Here is a 17838-nt window from a genome sequence, read left to right as displayed (position 1 = left end):
CAAAATGTAGTGGTTAAATGTTAAAAAGTTTGCAAAATTTGAGCATAGTATAATACTAATAACTGAAAAGGGAAAGTTGGCTTGAAAAGTGAATTTTGTGAAAATGTTATAAAAACTGACACTTAATGGTTGCTAAAATACTATTGAAATGTTGCTATGTTTTTGTAATGGTATCCAAGATGGTTGATACTGTGCTGTTATGTGCTTCCATCAACTGGTATCTTAAATCCACTACCACTTTAAATTCATTGTCACCTTAATTGTAACCATAGCCTAATTACAAAGCCACCTTAAACTTACTGGTATCTTAAATGCACTAATACTTTAATTGTAGATACCTTAAATTCAGTGTTACCTTAAGTGTACTTCTGCCTTAAATTTACTCATACCTTAAATCTACTGCCAACTTAAATTTACTGCCACCTTATTCTGTTGCTGCCTTAAATTATTGATATTTTAAGCTCACTGCCACGTTAAATTCATAGCTACCTTAAATGCAGAGGCATCTGAAATTAAATATGGATTATAATCAATATGAACAAAAATGAGTGTAAATATTGTTCTATATTCTGATATTTCTTACCAAAATAATGAGACTTACAACAAGAAGTTATGGCCCTTGTAATTAACACTGAGCACGTAACCACACCTCCTGTGCAAAGTTCACACCCACAGTTACTTGAACAGCAGCCAAGGTGGGTATTTAAAGCACTGGGTGAGAGTCTTCCTGGCTTTCAGAGTGCTGGGAGCCACTGAGCAAGTCATGCAGCTCTGTTCAAGTCTGAAGCCTTTCGTATCAATGCTGTGGATAACTGTGTTCAGCTCTGCTGGATGCAAAGCTGATCCGGTCAGCTGCAGGCTGTGGGCTCAGTCTCAGCTGTCTGGTCTTTCTATGACTGGAGATTTTGTGATTGGGGGGATTTTCTCCATTCATAGTTACATGAGATCAGAACAGAACAGCTACACCAGACCACCACCACACCCACAGTGCTCTGGGAGGTCTGTCTGTGTCGAGGGAGAAATGATAATACATTTCATTGCTTGCTATTTTCGTTAATAATAAGTTTCAAGGGAGACATCAGAAATGAAACTTTTTCTTATATTTTTGGTCTGTTTTACTGTCTCTTAACAGCATGGATTTCAGGGAGTTGCGCATCGCCCGCGCCATGGAGTTCACCACTCACGAGATCAACAACAGAACAGATCTCCTGCCGGGAATCACGTTAGGATACCAGATACGCGACTCTTGCGCTGCAGTGCCGATGTCGATAAAAGCTGCATTTCAGTTGGCGAACGGTGTGGAGTCAGTTTTCAACGACACTGATTCCTGTTCAAAATCCGCGTCAGCTGCTGTACCTGCTGTCATAGGAGAGTCTGGATCCACACCTTCAGTTAGCATGGCCAGACTGTTGGGTCTCTTTGGAATTCCACAGGTGATTGCTCTCAGCTGCAGCTTTGTGTCTTACAACAAAAATCCGTCCTTTGAATTAATTCATTTTCGTATTTCAGAACGATTTAACTTCTGAATAATTATGTATAAACAGTCCCACAAGTTGACAGCCTTGTGTAATTATGTATGCTATTTATTTGGAGGTAGAATGTGCAGCGGTGGTAAATGTATAGAAAACTGTTAGACAGTATGGGCGCTGTGCCAATTTAAGAGACAATTTGGAGCGAAAATATACTATATATATATATATATATATATATACTTATAAACAATGAAGATAATAATGAAAAACTTATATATATATATATATATATATATATATATATATATATATATATATATATATATATATATATATATATATATATATATATATATATATATATATATATATATATATATATATATATGCTCTTTGAAAGCACTTTGAAATTCTTGATAAACGTATAATTTCGAAAAAGAACAAATATTCAATTTACGTACAAAGTGCAAATCTTATTACAAATTAAAAAACAAACAAACAAACAAACAAAAAACTTTCTAACATTTCTTTCTTCTTTTACTTTTTGAATAACAGGTGAGTCACTACGCAACCTGCGCATGTTTGAGCGATAAGCTCCAGTATCCTGCCTTCTTCAGGACCATACCAAGTGACCACCACCAAGCAGCCGCAATGGCAAAACTAGTCAAGCATTTTGGCTGGACATGGATTGGGGCAGTGCGCAGCGACACTGACTATGGAAATTTTGGAATGGCGTCGTTTCTAAAGGCTGCGCAGGAGGAGGGAATCTGTGTGGAGTACTCCGAGTCCTACTACAGAACACAACCGCGCAGTAAACTGGAGAGAGTGGCGAACGTCATCCGGAGATCAACAGCCCGGGTAATAGTAGCGTTTCTTAACGCAGGTGAAATGAGGTTACTGTTGGAGGAGCTGACAAGACAGCCTCCGCCTCCCATGCAGTGGATCGGCAGCGAGGCGTGGGTCACACATCCAGAGTTTTTAAAATATAACATGTGCGCTGGGGCGATAGGATTTGGGGTTCCCCGCTCGGTGATTCCAGGTTTCCGTGAGTTTCTTCTGGATCTCTCTCCAGCACAAGCACTGGAATCTCCTCTACTAACGGAGTTTTGGGAGAGCTCGTTCAGCTGTAGCCTAAAAGGCTCCTCGGGGGGCTCGCGGAAATGTGACGGCAGCGAGGATATCCGCGCGCTGCAGAACCCGTATACAGACACGTCGCAGCTGCGCATCACTAACATGGTGTATAAAGCTACGTATGCCATAGCGCATGCCATCCACGGTGTTATCTGTAATGACACGCAGTGCGACAAGAGCGCTACATTCACACCATGGCAGGTGAAAACTGCTCTACATTTGAAAACCACAGTTAATCCATGCTCATTAATAGTGTTTTAATCATTTATTTAACCATTACATCACAGTTTTGTTCACAGTTTTACATTTCATACCGCTACAGATATTAAATCAACTCAAAAGAGTAAACTTCACTACAAGGAATGGTTATCAGGTCTCATTTGACTCCAACGGTGATCCTGTAGCTCTCTATGAGCTCATAAACTGGCAGTTTGAGAAAGATGGCTCAATAGATTTTGTCACAATCGGGCGTTTTGACTCATCCAAACCGAGAGGTCAAGAATTCAGTATAAGCAGAGCTATCATCTGGCTGGGGGGACAGATGGAGGTACAGTACAACACTAAAAGTGCGATTTAGAGCAAAGGTAAAAAGAAACAATCTGTGCATAGCATTATGGCATTTTTTACATACCATGAAGAATTTGCTTTTTCTAATGTCTTTCAGGTGCCGGTGTCTGTGTGCAGTGAGAGCTGTCCTCCAGGGACCAGGAAGGCTGTGCAGAAAGGAAAGCCAGTCTGCTGCTATGATTGTGCACCATGTGCAGAAGGAGAGATCAGCAACAAGACAGGTTGTGTATCATAATACAGTGGACAGGTTTTCCTGGTGATAGTCTTTTTTTTGTCTTGTTATTCTGTCTAAGATGTTTAAAATAGTTAAAAAATAACATGATTTTGAACATGGTTTTAAAATTACATAGATTCTCTGGATTGTATACAATGTCCTGATGACTTCTGGCCCAACTCCCATCGAGACAGCTGCCTCCCCAAACCTGTGGAGTTTCTGTCCTGGGACGACACTCTGAGCGTCATCCTGACAGTGTTCTCCATCACTGGGGCCTTCATAGCTGTATGTGTGGCTGCTATTTTCTACAAAAACAGAATTTCTCCCATTGTCCGAGCAAACAACTCAGAGCTGAGCTTCCTGCTGCTCTTCTCACTGACTCTGTGTTTCCTCTGCTCACTTACTTTCATTGGTCGGCCCTCTGAGTGGTCCTGTATGCTGCGTCACACAGCGTTTGGGATCACCTTCGTCCTCTGCATCTCCTGTGTTCTGGGGAAAACAATGGTGGTGTTAATGGCCTTCAGAGCTACACTTCCAGGCAGTAATGCCATGAAATGGTTTGGGCCTCCACAGCAGAGACTCAGTGTTCTCACGTTCACTCTCATACAGGTCTTAATTTGTGTTCTTTGGCTGACAATTTCACCTCCTTTTCCCTTTAAAAACCTGAGACACTACAAAGAAAGAATTATTTTAGAATGTGCATTAGGTTCAGCTATTGGTTTCTGGGCTGTGCTGGGTTATATAGGATTTCTGGCTCTTTTGTGTTTTATTTTAGCTTTTCTAGCACGGAAGCTGCCTGATAACTTTAATGAGGCCAAGTTCATCACATTCAGCATGCTCATATTCAGTGCAGTCTGGGTTACCTTTATCCCAGCTTATGTCAGCTCTCCTGGAAAGTTCACTGTAGCTGTAGAGATATTTGCAATTCTGGCCTCAAGCTTTGGTTTGTTTACTTGTATTTTTGCTCCCAAATGTTTCATAATCATGTTTCGACCAGAGCAGAATACCAAGAAACACCTTATGGGCAAAGTGCCCTCTAATTCTTTTTGAGAATCTCAAACAAATTGTAAAAGCACTTTATTTAAAATGTCCCGGTTCAAGATTATTTTTACGTATACACAGCTACTTACATGTTTCTAATTAAGTTATATTTTATGTTGTGATGTGTATATATGCATAAGTGTTTCACATTTACCACTTAATTTATATTAAATGATAATGTATAATGCCAAATTCATTTTAATTGTCTGTAAAACTGACATTCAGCACATTTAGGTATTTCTATAGCAAAACGGAATTCTGGTCATCATTTTAAAATATATGCTTACTACATGCAATATTAAGCAAGTAATCAGATTCTTCTATGTAATTAGGACTTGGTGGGTAGGGTGTCCATTTCTTTCATCATCACTCAGTGTGATTCTATCCTATGTAGCTTTTATTAGCTGACATAACAGAATTGGCTGTTTGCGTTCTCCTCAAGTGTGGTAAACTTTCCAATAATTGTGTGTTAGCTATATTTAGAATAGATGGACATGTTTTTACAGAGGGAGAAGAACTTGATGCACCTGACCATCACATTTACATGTGCTTTACATTGAAAATTGTTGGGCAATAGCGTGAAACTGCCTTCCTTTTTTTTCTGCTAAGACAGTCATCTATTCTTTTGTGAAGGCTTTCCAGTACATTTGGATATGTTGCAGGCTTTTGTTTCTGTTTAGCCACAAGAGCATTAGAGAGCATGGTCATATGTGGTACATTGGTTGAATGCCAAACTGTTAAACAATAAAATAAATAACTGTTAAAACATAAATAAAAAGACTCCCCCACCCCATATATATATATATATATATATATATATATATATATATATATATATGGGGGGTGGGGGGGTATTTTTATTTATGTTTTAACAGTTATTTATTTTATTGTTTAACAGTTTGGCATTCAACCAATGTACCACATATGACCATGCATATGACAATGCTTATATATATATATATATATATATATATATATATATATATATATATATATATATATATATATATATATATATATATATATATATATATATATATATGTATATGGAAGACGGGAGTATCATTTTCATTTGATTGTCCATCCATCCAGTTGTACGTTTAATGTAGTCTGCTGTATGTCATCTCAGCCAGCAGGGGGCGCTGGCTGTGCTGTATGCCAGTGTTGCCAACCTATAGATATTTAGCGAATTTTCAGACCCTCTGGTGACTTTTTTAAGCGACTAGCGACAAACCTAGCGACTTTTTCTGGTGTTATTGGAGACTTTTGGAGACTCTGAGGTAAACACACATGCCCCGTCCCACAGCACTCACAGTGCTCGGTCTCACAGTCAGAGGAGACCCACACCGCTACACGGCCACACTGCACATTCACTGCGCATGTCCAAAGCTGCTGACCCCGTCCCTATTTGCAGAGCGGGATGTAAATATAAATTAAAAAAAAAAAAAAAAACCTACAAAAAAAATAACCTAAAAAAGACAGAAAACAAACAAAAAAAAACTAAGTAACTCTACCAAAGTGTCTCTTTTAAGGTCACTTTGCCGGTCCCAAGCCCGGATAAAGGAGGAGGGTTGAACGTAGAGTAGCAGTTCCACTCCACATAACAGTCTTTTGATTTAATTTGATATGCTAACATTTAGCAACACAGGACAAAATTAATTCGTGTAACTTACATAAAAATGATTTATGCAATGTAGGTCTAGACAAAGCATTAAAGTCATGAAGTTATTTTGAGAAGTGACGGCCTATTTCAAAGGCAAAAAAAATAATAATAATCAACAGAAGAAGATCATTTATTCAGAGTTCATTTGTAGTTCTAACGTATTCAGGGTGTTTTTTACTCACTTTGTTTCTCTGCCACAACGTTATTCCTTTATTCTACAGCTTCAAGTACATGCAAAAGCAATATTATGCAAATTGAGCGATGACGTCATTTAGCGACTTCTAGCGACTTTTAGGACAGCCAATAGCTACTTTCCTTACTGAGGAGTTGGCAACACTGCTGTATGCTGGCTGTGGTGAACCTGCCTGACAAATACACGTAAAGAACAGTCAGTAGCAGACAGCAGACATACGTGAGCACAGAGCAGCTATCTCCGATTAAAACCTGTATTTTCAGATACTTCCAGGTGAGGTAACTGTAAAACTAAAAGCAGCAGACCTCAAACATTTAAACCCGGCCGCTAAATCTCAGTTTTGGCAAGTAATGTGTAATATTTGTGGGTTTATCACTTTCAGCACATTTTACCGCTCGTCTCTAAAATGGCGCTCATTTAACTATCGTCACTAGCCATCCCGGCTAACGTAGCTCATGAAAGGCAGAAGTAGACGCCTTCACTTTTGTTTTATGCTGTTTATTGACTGGTTATATGGTCAGAAAGTATGGAAAGAAGGTGTGTTGGCTTGCACCAATGCTGTAAAAAGTAAGGGTTGGACCAGTGTGTGTTGCTGTTACGTTCCCCTCAGATGTAGCTAGGGGGAGAGGGGAAATAACATGGCATGTAATGGGAGATGGAAAGGAAGGACACAAGTACACGGTGGTGTTTGCATTCAAGGCTTTTACTTTGCTTTACGTATATGGACAGAGGTGGCGCAGTATGCTGAGCAGAAACTAAATAATAATTTAAAAAAAGTTAACTAACTGTTCAGTATGCAAAAATATAGCATAAGGGGTGAAAAGCACCACCAACATTCAAAAGTGACCAAAACATCGGCCAGAAAGCAGAAAGGTTCTGAGAAGTGGTCTGTGGTCCCCACCTGCAGAACCACTCCTTTATTGAGTGTGTCTTGCTAATTGCCAATGATTTCCACCTGTTGTCTATTCCATTTGCACAACAGCTGTGAAATTGTTTGTCAATCAGTGTTGCTTCCTAAGTGGACAGTTTGATTTCACAGAAGTTTGATTTACTTGGAGTTATATTGTGTTGTTTGTGTTCCCTTTATTTTTTTTGAGCAGTGTATATTAAGACATGGCTTCTTCAGTGATGCTTTGTATCATAATCCCGTACAGCTGACTTATGTATTTCAGGAGTTTGCACTTTTCTGCTCTGTCTAGATTAAAAAACAAACATCTTTGGGAGGACAAACAAATAACTAGCAGGAGTTTAGACCAATCAGAGCGTGGGACTCCGCCTCTTAGACGTTTAGTTTGGAAGCGCCAGCGCCGTGTTCTTCCATTTAAAGATAAACGCGACCGTTACCAGCGGTGTACACACTCAAAAAAATAACTCATTGGATTAACTCAATTGAATTGTGGGCAGGATTTCCACACATCGACTTTGTGTAGCCTCAACCCAACCTAAATACCTCCATGGAACACAACGTAATTGAGTTGGTCGAACCCATCTTCATTAAATGTAGCCACAATAATGAAATACCCCGGTGTAATACAATGTAATTGAATTGGTCAAACACATCTTTATCTAATGTAGCCACAACAATATACATATATTAAATGGCCTAAACCGATTTAAATTTATGCAATGAAACCTAAGAGAGTTGATCCAAAATAAATTTGTTATATTACCTCAGTTGTACCCCCAACCCCACTTCAGACACAAAACACAAAATTTGGTTGTTGTTTTTTATTATTATTCAAAACAGCAAAGAGCACAACTCTGCCCAACCAGAACTTGGGCACCATCTGCCATCAGCCCTGAAGTAAAAAAAACACAAAATCCCTTCAAACATTTAAATATTTCAAGCAAAGAAAAGAGGCACTCAGGCTGGAGGCAAAGCCAGGCCACCCTCATTTATCGTTTGTGAGTCTGTGTGTGTCTGAGTCTGTCCATCTGTCTGTCTGTAGGTGTCTCAGTGTGTGTGTGTGTGTGTGTGTGGGCATCTGCGTCTGTCTGTAGGTGTGTGCATGTGTATGTGTCTGTCTTCCTCTCACTTGGTCCTGGGTGACAAGTCTGTACACTACAAAAAATGAAATCTAAGCAAGCTTATTTTTCTAGTTTCAAGTAAAAACATTGTCAATTTTTAAAGTAAAAAAATAAACAAAACTAATTACTAGTACTTTTCAACTAGAACTTGTCCATGAGACAAGTCATATTTTCTTGATCCGATTTTTCTCTCGTTAACAATTTCAAAAATCTAACCAAGAAAAAATGGTGTGCGTGTGTGTGTCTGTATGTGTGTGCTGGTGAGTAGTCTGTAGCAGGGCACTGGCATGGAGCATCTTGCTTTGAATGTGAATTGAGGGGTGACTTGGCAATACACCAAAAAGCTGAAAGTGGATAGTGTCATAAGCAAATAGCTTGATTTTCACATTGTTTGTCTCCATCCAGAGTCATGAGAATCTTCTGGACAAATTCGAATGCACAAACATCTTCAAACAAGTCTAAACACTCTACTTGAAACTATAAAAATACACTTGCTAAGATTTCACTTTTTGCTTGTAGCAGGGCATTGGCATGGAGAATGCTTTAAACATCAATTAAGGGGTGATTGAACACCACAAATAGTCAAAGAAAAACACAGTAACATTTCTGTTAACCAACCACATAGTAAATAGCAAAAAAAGACAACAGTGTGCATGTGCGCATTGGTATCTGGCGAGTAGTCTATAGTGGGGCTTTTAATGTGAATTACTAAGCATCACAAATAATCAAGAAATTACATTTGTATGGACAAAAATGTGTTCCCCACATATCAAAAATTATAAGTGTGTGTGTGTGTGTGTACGCGCTGGTCTCTGGTGACAAGTCAGGACACTGTAGCAGGGCATTGGCATGGAGCATCCTGCTTTGAACATGAAGAACATCAAGAAAACACTTTAGTGTAGCCCAAAAAGTGTTACCCACAGGACTCCATGGGTATAGCAAAAAGGATAACTCTGTGGTCTGTGTGCGTGTACGCTGGTGAGTAGTCTGTAGCAGGGCATTGGCATGGAGCATCCTACTTTGAATGTGAATTGAGGGGGGGGACTTTGCAATACACAAAAAAGCTGAAAGTGGATAGCGTCTTAAGCAAATAGCTTGATTTTCAGTTGCTGAATTTTCACATTAAGCTTGTGTCCATCCAGGTTCATGAGAATCTTCTGGACAAATTCGAACGTGTACTTCATGCTGTCTGGGTAGGCAAGATCAAGGGCATAAATCAGCCCAAACAGGACAATGAAAGCGTTGATGACAGTACTGATGTTGTTCATAACCTTGACACCCTCGATTACCACTCCAACGTCATCTGGCTCTTGATGTCCCTGGCTCCTGATGCTGTAAATCCCCATGACTGTGGCTGTGTTGTCCCCTTCTGCCTCCTCAGTGGACTGAACAAAACAGAACAAGTTTGACAAAAGCATTAAGAAATCAGAAAGTTATAAACTACAGTGTATAACAGAAGTGAGTACACTCGCCAAATTTCTGCAGAAATATCACTGACAATGAAAAGCAGTCAGCGTACAACGTGTATAATTCTTCAATTTATTGTTCACTCAAAATAATTAAAAATACAGCCACTGATGTAAAAAGAACCAAAAATGCAGCCATTTTTTTCTTGATCAGATTTCTTTTTTTTACTCATTTCAAGCAAGTATTGCTGGGAATAAGTAAATAGATCTCACTAAGAAAATATGACTCACCCAATGGACAAATGTCTTAAAACAAGTCTAAATAGTCTAAGTTCTAGTTTAAAAAAAGTACTAGTTATTAGGTGATTTTTACTTAAATTAAGATTGACTAGATGTTTTTATTTGAAACTAGAAAAATAAGATTACTAAGATTTTGAAGAGATTGAATTTCACCAATAGAATCATGCATGGCATTGTCAACATGTACTGTGACTACTGAAGCAGATCATGATCCTCTCAATGGGATTTTAACATATGGGTGTATTCACTTTTGTGGGTACATTTTGAGACCTTAATATTGAATTCATTTGAGTGAAAAATAACTTGAAGCATTATACAAGTTGTACACTGGCACTTTTCATTGTGTCCAAGTGAAATTCCTTTCATGTCCCCTGAAATGATCTGCAGAAATGTGAGGGGTGTACTCATTTTTGTGACACACTGTACAGTAGTACTGTACTGCTTACAGTAGTGATAGTCATCTTGGTCACACCATTGGCTAGAGACTTCAATGGTAAGAAGAAAAGTTAGAAACTAAGAAAAGTTTCTTAGTCAGCACCCCCACTGTATGCCATCTCCTGGAATGCACTGCTGCTTGTGTGAAAACCCATCATCTTTTACAGGACACTTAAGACTATACTACACAATAAAGAACTGAAAGACACTTACCTCATACTCCTTGAAAAACGCATCTGGGTCTTCGTTTAGATAGACAACCAGGCTGCGCAGGACGCACTCCCTCCTCAAGTCAATGTCGCTACACTAAAAGATCAATGACAAGACACAGAAACAATAATGGCAGTTAAAAACATTCACAAATCCCCAAATGATCGTGCAATTGCCCACAACTGAATTGTGCCTCATTAATTTGACCAAACCATTGATTTGACCATTGGTTGCAGTTCCTGACTATACTGCTACAGACTCTTATTTGGTAAGAGTGAACAGTTTTGTGAAATACCAGTTGAGACATGAGTAGTGAGCTGTTGTATAGAAGTGAAAGACGGCCTTGCCAAACAGTCTTTTAGTTTTAAGAATGCAATTGTCATTTCTGGAAATGAGCCAAATTAGAGAAAAAAATGTCATGTAATCATACTAACCGAATCGGCCATTTCTAGGAAGCGCTTGATCCTTTGTCCCTTGACACCTCCTTTGCTCCGGAGGATCTGCATCAGTTTCGCTGTGAAGTTGTCAAACTGGGAGAGGAACTTTGATCGAAGTGGTTTGGTTGTTACTCGCAAGAACTCTGCATTTACCTGAAAAAAAAAAGAGAGAAAGACTTAATTGTACTGCCATTAATAATTGGAAACACTGCTATTGCAAAATACAAATGACAGCCATTGATCCCCCTGGAAAATATAAAGCGCACACACACTTACTTCACTCTGCTCAAAAAGGGCAGGCCATCGGTTTTTGAAGTCCTCTATCCTGGGCCTCTGGTTCACAACTTCTTGTCGTCTGTAGGAGAAGGTTTTCTCCATCTTGGCTTTTATTACAGCTTCATTGTCACGCTTGGCCACTTCTGTCAGCATAGCAATTCGTTCACTCTCCAGACTGTCTTCAGTTTCACCTTTGGGATGTAGTGGGATGTAATTCACTTCAGCCTTTCTAGGCTTTTTGATATGAGCAGCAGATTTCCCTTGGCCTTCACGTTTATGTTTTAAGGAATTGACTCGAATTTCGGGGTGCCCAAGTCTCCCAAGTTTGGTTCTGTAATTTTGCATTTTGTATTTTAAAGACTGCTTCCATCCAGAAAATCCTGACTTGCATCCTAACTGGCCCAAGCAAGGATGGGCCTTTGTCAAAGCAGCTGCTACTTCCTCACACTGGTAATCCTTCGGATACTTGGTGTATTTCATCATCTCTTGTGCCAGGCCATTAAGGATGATTCCTTTAAGCTTCGGGCCAGGATTGAAGTATGTTCCCTTTGTTTCAAATTCAGTGTTCTTTTGTTGTAGCTCCAGTTCTGCTTCATAGGAAAACTTTGGGACAACAAAAACCAGGGGCCAGGACAATCCTGATGTATGAACCTCTGGGGAAGAGTGTGGAGTTGATGTACACAAGGTGGCATCACTGCTTGATGAGGCCAATGATGAACTCTCAGTGTTCGGGACTGGGGAACTTGAAGCAGTCGGTTCCACTGTGTATAAAGAGATGTAGGGCTCCTCGAGTGGTGTGTAGATTACTTTGAGTGTACCCATATTTTGGATTTCAGACACTGAGGTGAGATTCATGAACTCATTGATGTCAGAATCCATGTACTGCAAACGAAAGTCTTGATGCAACTGAAAGCTTGCTTTCACAAGATCATGTACTTCATCCACAGTTTTTGGAATTCCAGAAACCATGTGCAATTTCCTGGAGTCAGATCCATCACCAAAAATGACCCGTAGAACAGCTGGATTGGACATAGTCAAACACCTCCTGTCCTGATCTGAAACAAAAGTAGAACACGAAAATAATACATTAGTAATATACAGTATATTAAATGCAAATAGTTCATACTGTATAAGAGCAAAGTAAACACCTAGGTTATTTAGTGGCAACCAACTGATATTAAGGTCTGAGACCAAAGCCACACGCAGTTTTGACAATACAGGCATCAATAAAAAATGCAAATGACCATTATCGTTTCCAACCTAAAAATATATTTTAAAAGCATCCATTCTCGCCATTATCTTCTGTACAGAGATCCAAAAATGCATCACCACATTGGACAACACTAATAGCGATGTATTTATTATTGGGCTAATATCAAATGATGCATCAGTTAGGCTACACCGTTTATTAACAATGTCACTAACCTTTGCAATGACAACGTATGCCACAAGCGGAGTCGTGTCCTTCAAGTCACTAAGATCAATCAGGCCAACCTCTCTAGTGGGGCATCACAGTTCAAAGCCAACGGAATGCTCCCTGTACCAAGCACCAACACCTTCAGTCCTGATCTGAAACAGAAGTACAACAAGAAAATGCCATGTTAGCAATATACAGTATATTAAATACAAATAGTTCATACTTTAAATGAGCCAGATAAAGACCCAAGGAATTTAGTAGCGCCCAACTGCTAATGTTTGAGGCGAGAGCTCAAACAGAGCTCAAACAGCTCTGACAATAAAATGTTAAATTTCCATTACAGTTTGCAACTCAAAAATACAATTGAAAGAATCTTTCTGCATTGTTTATGTAAAGAGAACAGAAAATCAATCAGCATATTTGGAACCAAGATTTTCACTTACCTTTAACAAGGACAAATCTTTTCAAAATGACCATGCGCAAACCCGCTACAATGTACTCCACAAGGGGATATGGGTCCTCCAAGTCACCAAGCTCAATTAGGCCAACCTCTCTAGTGGGAGACTCCGATAATTCAAAGCCACCGTAATGCTCTCGGTACCAAGCACAAACACCTCTAACTATAAAAATGGGATTATCCTTTACAATGCACAGCTGAATTATCTCATTAAATTTCGGAAGTCCATCTGAAGATCCATGCACAATAAGCATCCCTGTTCTGTAACATATGCCACTGTACGACAAATGTTTTGCCATATGAACCTCAAAAATTTCGGGGTATTTTTGATGCAGTTTTGACCTTACTCCCTCATTAAGGACATCCATAGGCAGAACTGAAATATCTGAGACTTCCAAGGATGACTTCTTTAAGTTGGAGCCATGCGTTTCATAGGCTAGCATAAATTGATGTTTAGTAGCTAGTGAACGAGGTATATTTTTAAAACAGTTTGTATACCGAGCAACCTGCTTAAAGAAGCTATGCTTAGCCTCGAACCTCATAGTCCATAGTGCTACCAGCGGCCCAAAGCAGCGGATCATTTGCGGATAATGCTCTAAAAAGTGATGTTTTGGCAGGAGCTTTACATGTGGAAAGAGTTCAAGATAGCGTTGTCTGTGATCATAGATCTTAGCCTCAAGATATGCAATGGTTTCACTTGTGTGTACAGGGGCTACTGTCAACTCAACAATGTCCTTTAGGTCCAGAATCAACAGCCATGATGGTTCATTTTCTGGTACAATATGCCCAATGAAAAAGGGAAGAAATCGCAACAATGTCCAATTTTCATGAGCATTTCCACCTACGGTGTTAGTGGATGTGAAAGAACGCGGTATGGCATGTGGGCGATTGGTTTTGTCTCCCCATTTGAATGGAAACGTCCGAATCAATGTGTTAAGTAAATCAAGCGTGAAGTATTTTTTTGAGATCAATAAGCAAATACAGCGTGCAAGTTCAACTGGCACAATACCTTCAAAGAGGTCGTGCACAATATCAGGAGGATATCCAGTGCTTACATGAAAATGGGAGAGGTTCTCTGTTAAAACACACTGTTTCTTTATACCGCAGCAAATTGCTGCACTTTCCTGGGCAGAGTGGACATGAACATCATGAATATCTCGGGTTCTAAGCTGGAAAGCACCAGACTTCACATCTCTGGTCTGAAATTCTGACTTATCTCCTGTACAAAATCTGCAGATTGACCCACCAGAAAAACTCTCAACAAATCCAGCTATTCCATGCGCACCAAGATTGTCAGCAATAACACATTGTACTGTACCTTTAACAAACTGACCAATTTGGGAAATAAAAACTCCGTGGTGCTCTAGTATACTCAAATCTTGCAAGAGTGGCTCTAACAGTTTTTCATAGCCATATGTCTTAATCAGGGCCGGATTAAAAGAATGGGCTGAAAGGGCTGCAGTCCCGGGCCTCGCCACTAGGGGGGCCTCCGGTCGCTGAATGTCAAATGACAAAAATTAATAGAAAAAAAAAAAACGAAACAAGCGAAAATGTCGGGCCAAAGGAAACACGAGAGCGGAGCAAAAAAACGAAAATTACAATCAATAAAAAAGGAAAGAGCGACAGAATTATTACAGAAAACACCCAAATTAACCAACATGTGGAGTAGTCAGCCTGCTGTAGCAGCTACCACCAGCAAAGAGGCAACTGTCAGTGATGGACAGCAGCCAACCACCGCTAGCCAACTAACCAGCCCAACTAGCCAGTCTGCTAGCAATAGTGCTACAATCTCTGAGGAAACAAGTGATGGAGAAGAACCAGTGTGTAATGTAGCAGATGAGCCTGTTGATTCTGAGGCAGGGGCGAAAATAGATATATCAACAGATATTGCATGCTGGGGAGAAGTTAATGAGGAGATGCGAAGCTATTGGGTCGGAAAGGGAATTGAAGCACCCACACAATGTCAACATAAAGATGCCGATTTTTCGGCTTCTGAAAGGAGCTATAAAAATCAGAAGCGATGTCTGAGCAAAACATTGTTCAGTCGCTCGCTCAGAAATGGAGAGAAGGTGGCAAGAGAATGGTTGTCTTACTCCCCATCTACTGGAAATGTGTTTTGTTTTTTTTGCAAACTATTCAGTAACGATTCAGTAATGATATTAAAGCTACCCTTGAATTGAAATGAATTGAATTGAAGTGAATTGAATTGAAATCATAATACCAGTTCACTTTAAACGGTAGTCTGTCATAGATTGGTACTGTGTACGCTGATGTGTCAGTGGGTTTGTGTGAGGTCATGCGTCAGAACATCATATGAAGGGCCTCATCCTGGTAATTAGCCCCGGGCCTCAGGAAGTGTTAATCTGGCCCTGGTCTTAATGTCATCAGATTTGGAAAGAACAGCTAAATAAATTGAGCTTAATTTTGAATGTGAACCTGGTGGCAAATTTCCCAACACCCAGTAGACACCACAGAGTTTGTGTTTTTTACGAGATGTCCCCAAAGGATTGCAGACTTCAAAATCATCTACATAAAGATGTAGTGCTATTCTAAAGCCTTCACCTGACAGAAAGTTGTTTTGTTTATAGTAGTCACCATCTCTTATGCTTCGATACTCTTGTAAACAAGATGTGGTTGGGTGGTTTTGCAAACCTGGAGTTTTAAGATGATCAAGGATGCCTTCACCAGAGAGCAAATTTTGCAAAGATTGTAACAGTGGTATATATTGAAATGACCTTTTCTTTTGGGTATCTAGTATGTATTCAACAGGCTCCACAATCCTAAAATGAGCTTTATAATATTCTTTACGCTTATAAGCAGTAGCAAGAGGACCATCCTTTGCAATTGCTACACCTAATGCGTTAGTCTTACATATGACATTGGAAAGCTCGTCAACGAATGAATCTTCAATTTGTAGATTATGGCTCTGAAATACATCAAAAACTGTAGCTTTTGTCAAAGGCAGAGATTCTGTACTTAATATAAAGTGAAGTTCAGAGAGGACCTGGTCAATAACAGTCTTTGGAGTGTGAACAATATTCTCTAACCTTAGTAAAATGCACGCAATTTTCTCTTCAATAAAATTTCTCTGATGTAACTCTGAAAGACCAGTACAATTAAGTGACTCGTGTTCATTATCCGTGTCAATGGAGTCTGTTTGACCATCTGCAGAATGATCTAACTGATGTAAATCATCATTACTACTGATTATGGTCGCTTGAAAGTCTGTTAATGAATATTGGTTATGTTTCCTGTTTTTGTGTGTATTAAATGTACTGTAAATATTGGTTTTAAATGTACATCCTGAAAACACACATGGAACCGTTTCGTTTTGCTTGAGATGTCTATTTAGATGATGAAAAAAGTCTTTCTCTGTTGTTAGTTCTCTGCAAGAACACACATGGCACTGAAATGTAGAAACTTCCAATGGCTTTTGAGATAACTGTTTAGCGTGACTTTTGTATGTGTGATTTAATAGCTTATTCCATGTGTTAAATGTACAAGGACAATCTGTATATGGACATGGAAAATGACAACTACCTCTAAAATGGCCATGCGTCTGTCTGAAATGCTGTAATAACAAATACCTGCTAGCTAGTTCCAGAGAGCATTCTTTGCACTTCCACATTAATTATCCTGCAAGGGAGAGTAAAGACAGTTAGCAAAATTAACTCTTGTAAGGTCTTGTGTTACACAGGAGATCTTGCTTGGGTCTGGTGGACCCATGGTATTTTGAGGCTTTTAGATCTTTTTTTTTTTTTTTTATTACTGATTTGGGCCCATGTTCCTCACAAAAACTGAACCAAGACCAGTGAATCCGCGTGTGAAAATGATTTTCATATTATTTTTCTAAAGCTAAAATTGTAAGAGTCAAACAGACCCTAAGACCTCACAAAGGTTCAAATTGAATGAAAATGAATGAAAATGATACAGATCCTGTGAAACAGGTGGTCAATTACTTACAATCACTGAGAGGTTGGCTGCTGTACGGTACCACTGATGTAAACTGCAAAAGATAGATATAAAATCAGTGCAAGTGTAGGGATTAACAGCATTTAATTTGTCAACATTTATTTGTTGCTTATTATGACATCAACTAAAATGTAAAAGTTTACCACTTATGCATCACACATCCTAGACAAGCATACAAATAAATTGCTGAGATTTTTGCCACTAATGGCTAATTTATGGCTACTGACTGCAGCATGTGAGAGAGATGGATTTCCAAGAGTTTCGAGCAAACATAGGGAGCTGGCGACACAAATCCCATGCACGAAACTGAGTTCAGCTTGCATGGACGTAGCAAAAGTTTTGCTGCTTACATCCATGCAAAACATTACTGCAAAATGTCCAATGCTGCAAACCGTTAACTCAGGCAGAGAGGGGCAAAACACTGTGTTGGGATAGGCTCAGAGGGATATTACTTGTTATGGCAGAGGAAAATGGTCACCGATTGTACAAGTGGTTGCACGAGGCTACCAAACGGGAGATAACAATTCCAAAAAACATGCTGCAGAACGTTGCACTCGTTGAGGTTCACCCTACTACTGCAGGGTGAACACCACCCACTTCCCCTCCGCCCTGCAGTACG

The 17838-nt window shown here is 39.4% G+C and overlaps 1 protein-coding gene across 1 annotated transcript; it reads left to right on the top strand.

The window, feature by feature from the left end:
- The first annotated feature begins 763 nt into the window (after positions 1-763).
- LOC108433993 (extracellular calcium-sensing receptor-like) lies at positions 764-4434 on the top strand. Its single transcript, XM_017708909.2, has 6 exons — positions 764-999; positions 1133-1433; positions 2028-2804; positions 2926-3150; positions 3268-3391; positions 3521-4434. Exons 1-6 carry the CDS (start codon positions 764-766, stop codon positions 4432-4434), a joined length of 2577 nt encoding a protein of 858 aa, XP_017564398.2.
- Positions 4435-17838: the final 13404 nt, after the last annotated feature.

This window comes from Pygocentrus nattereri, chromosome 7, assembly GCF_015220715.1.
Source record: "Pygocentrus nattereri isolate fPygNat1 chromosome 7, fPygNat1.pri, whole genome shotgun sequence".
NCBI classification, from domain to species: domain Eukaryota; kingdom Metazoa; phylum Chordata; class Actinopteri; order Characiformes; family Serrasalmidae; genus Pygocentrus; species Pygocentrus nattereri.
This window is presented reverse-complemented; position numbering and strand designations above follow the sequence as displayed.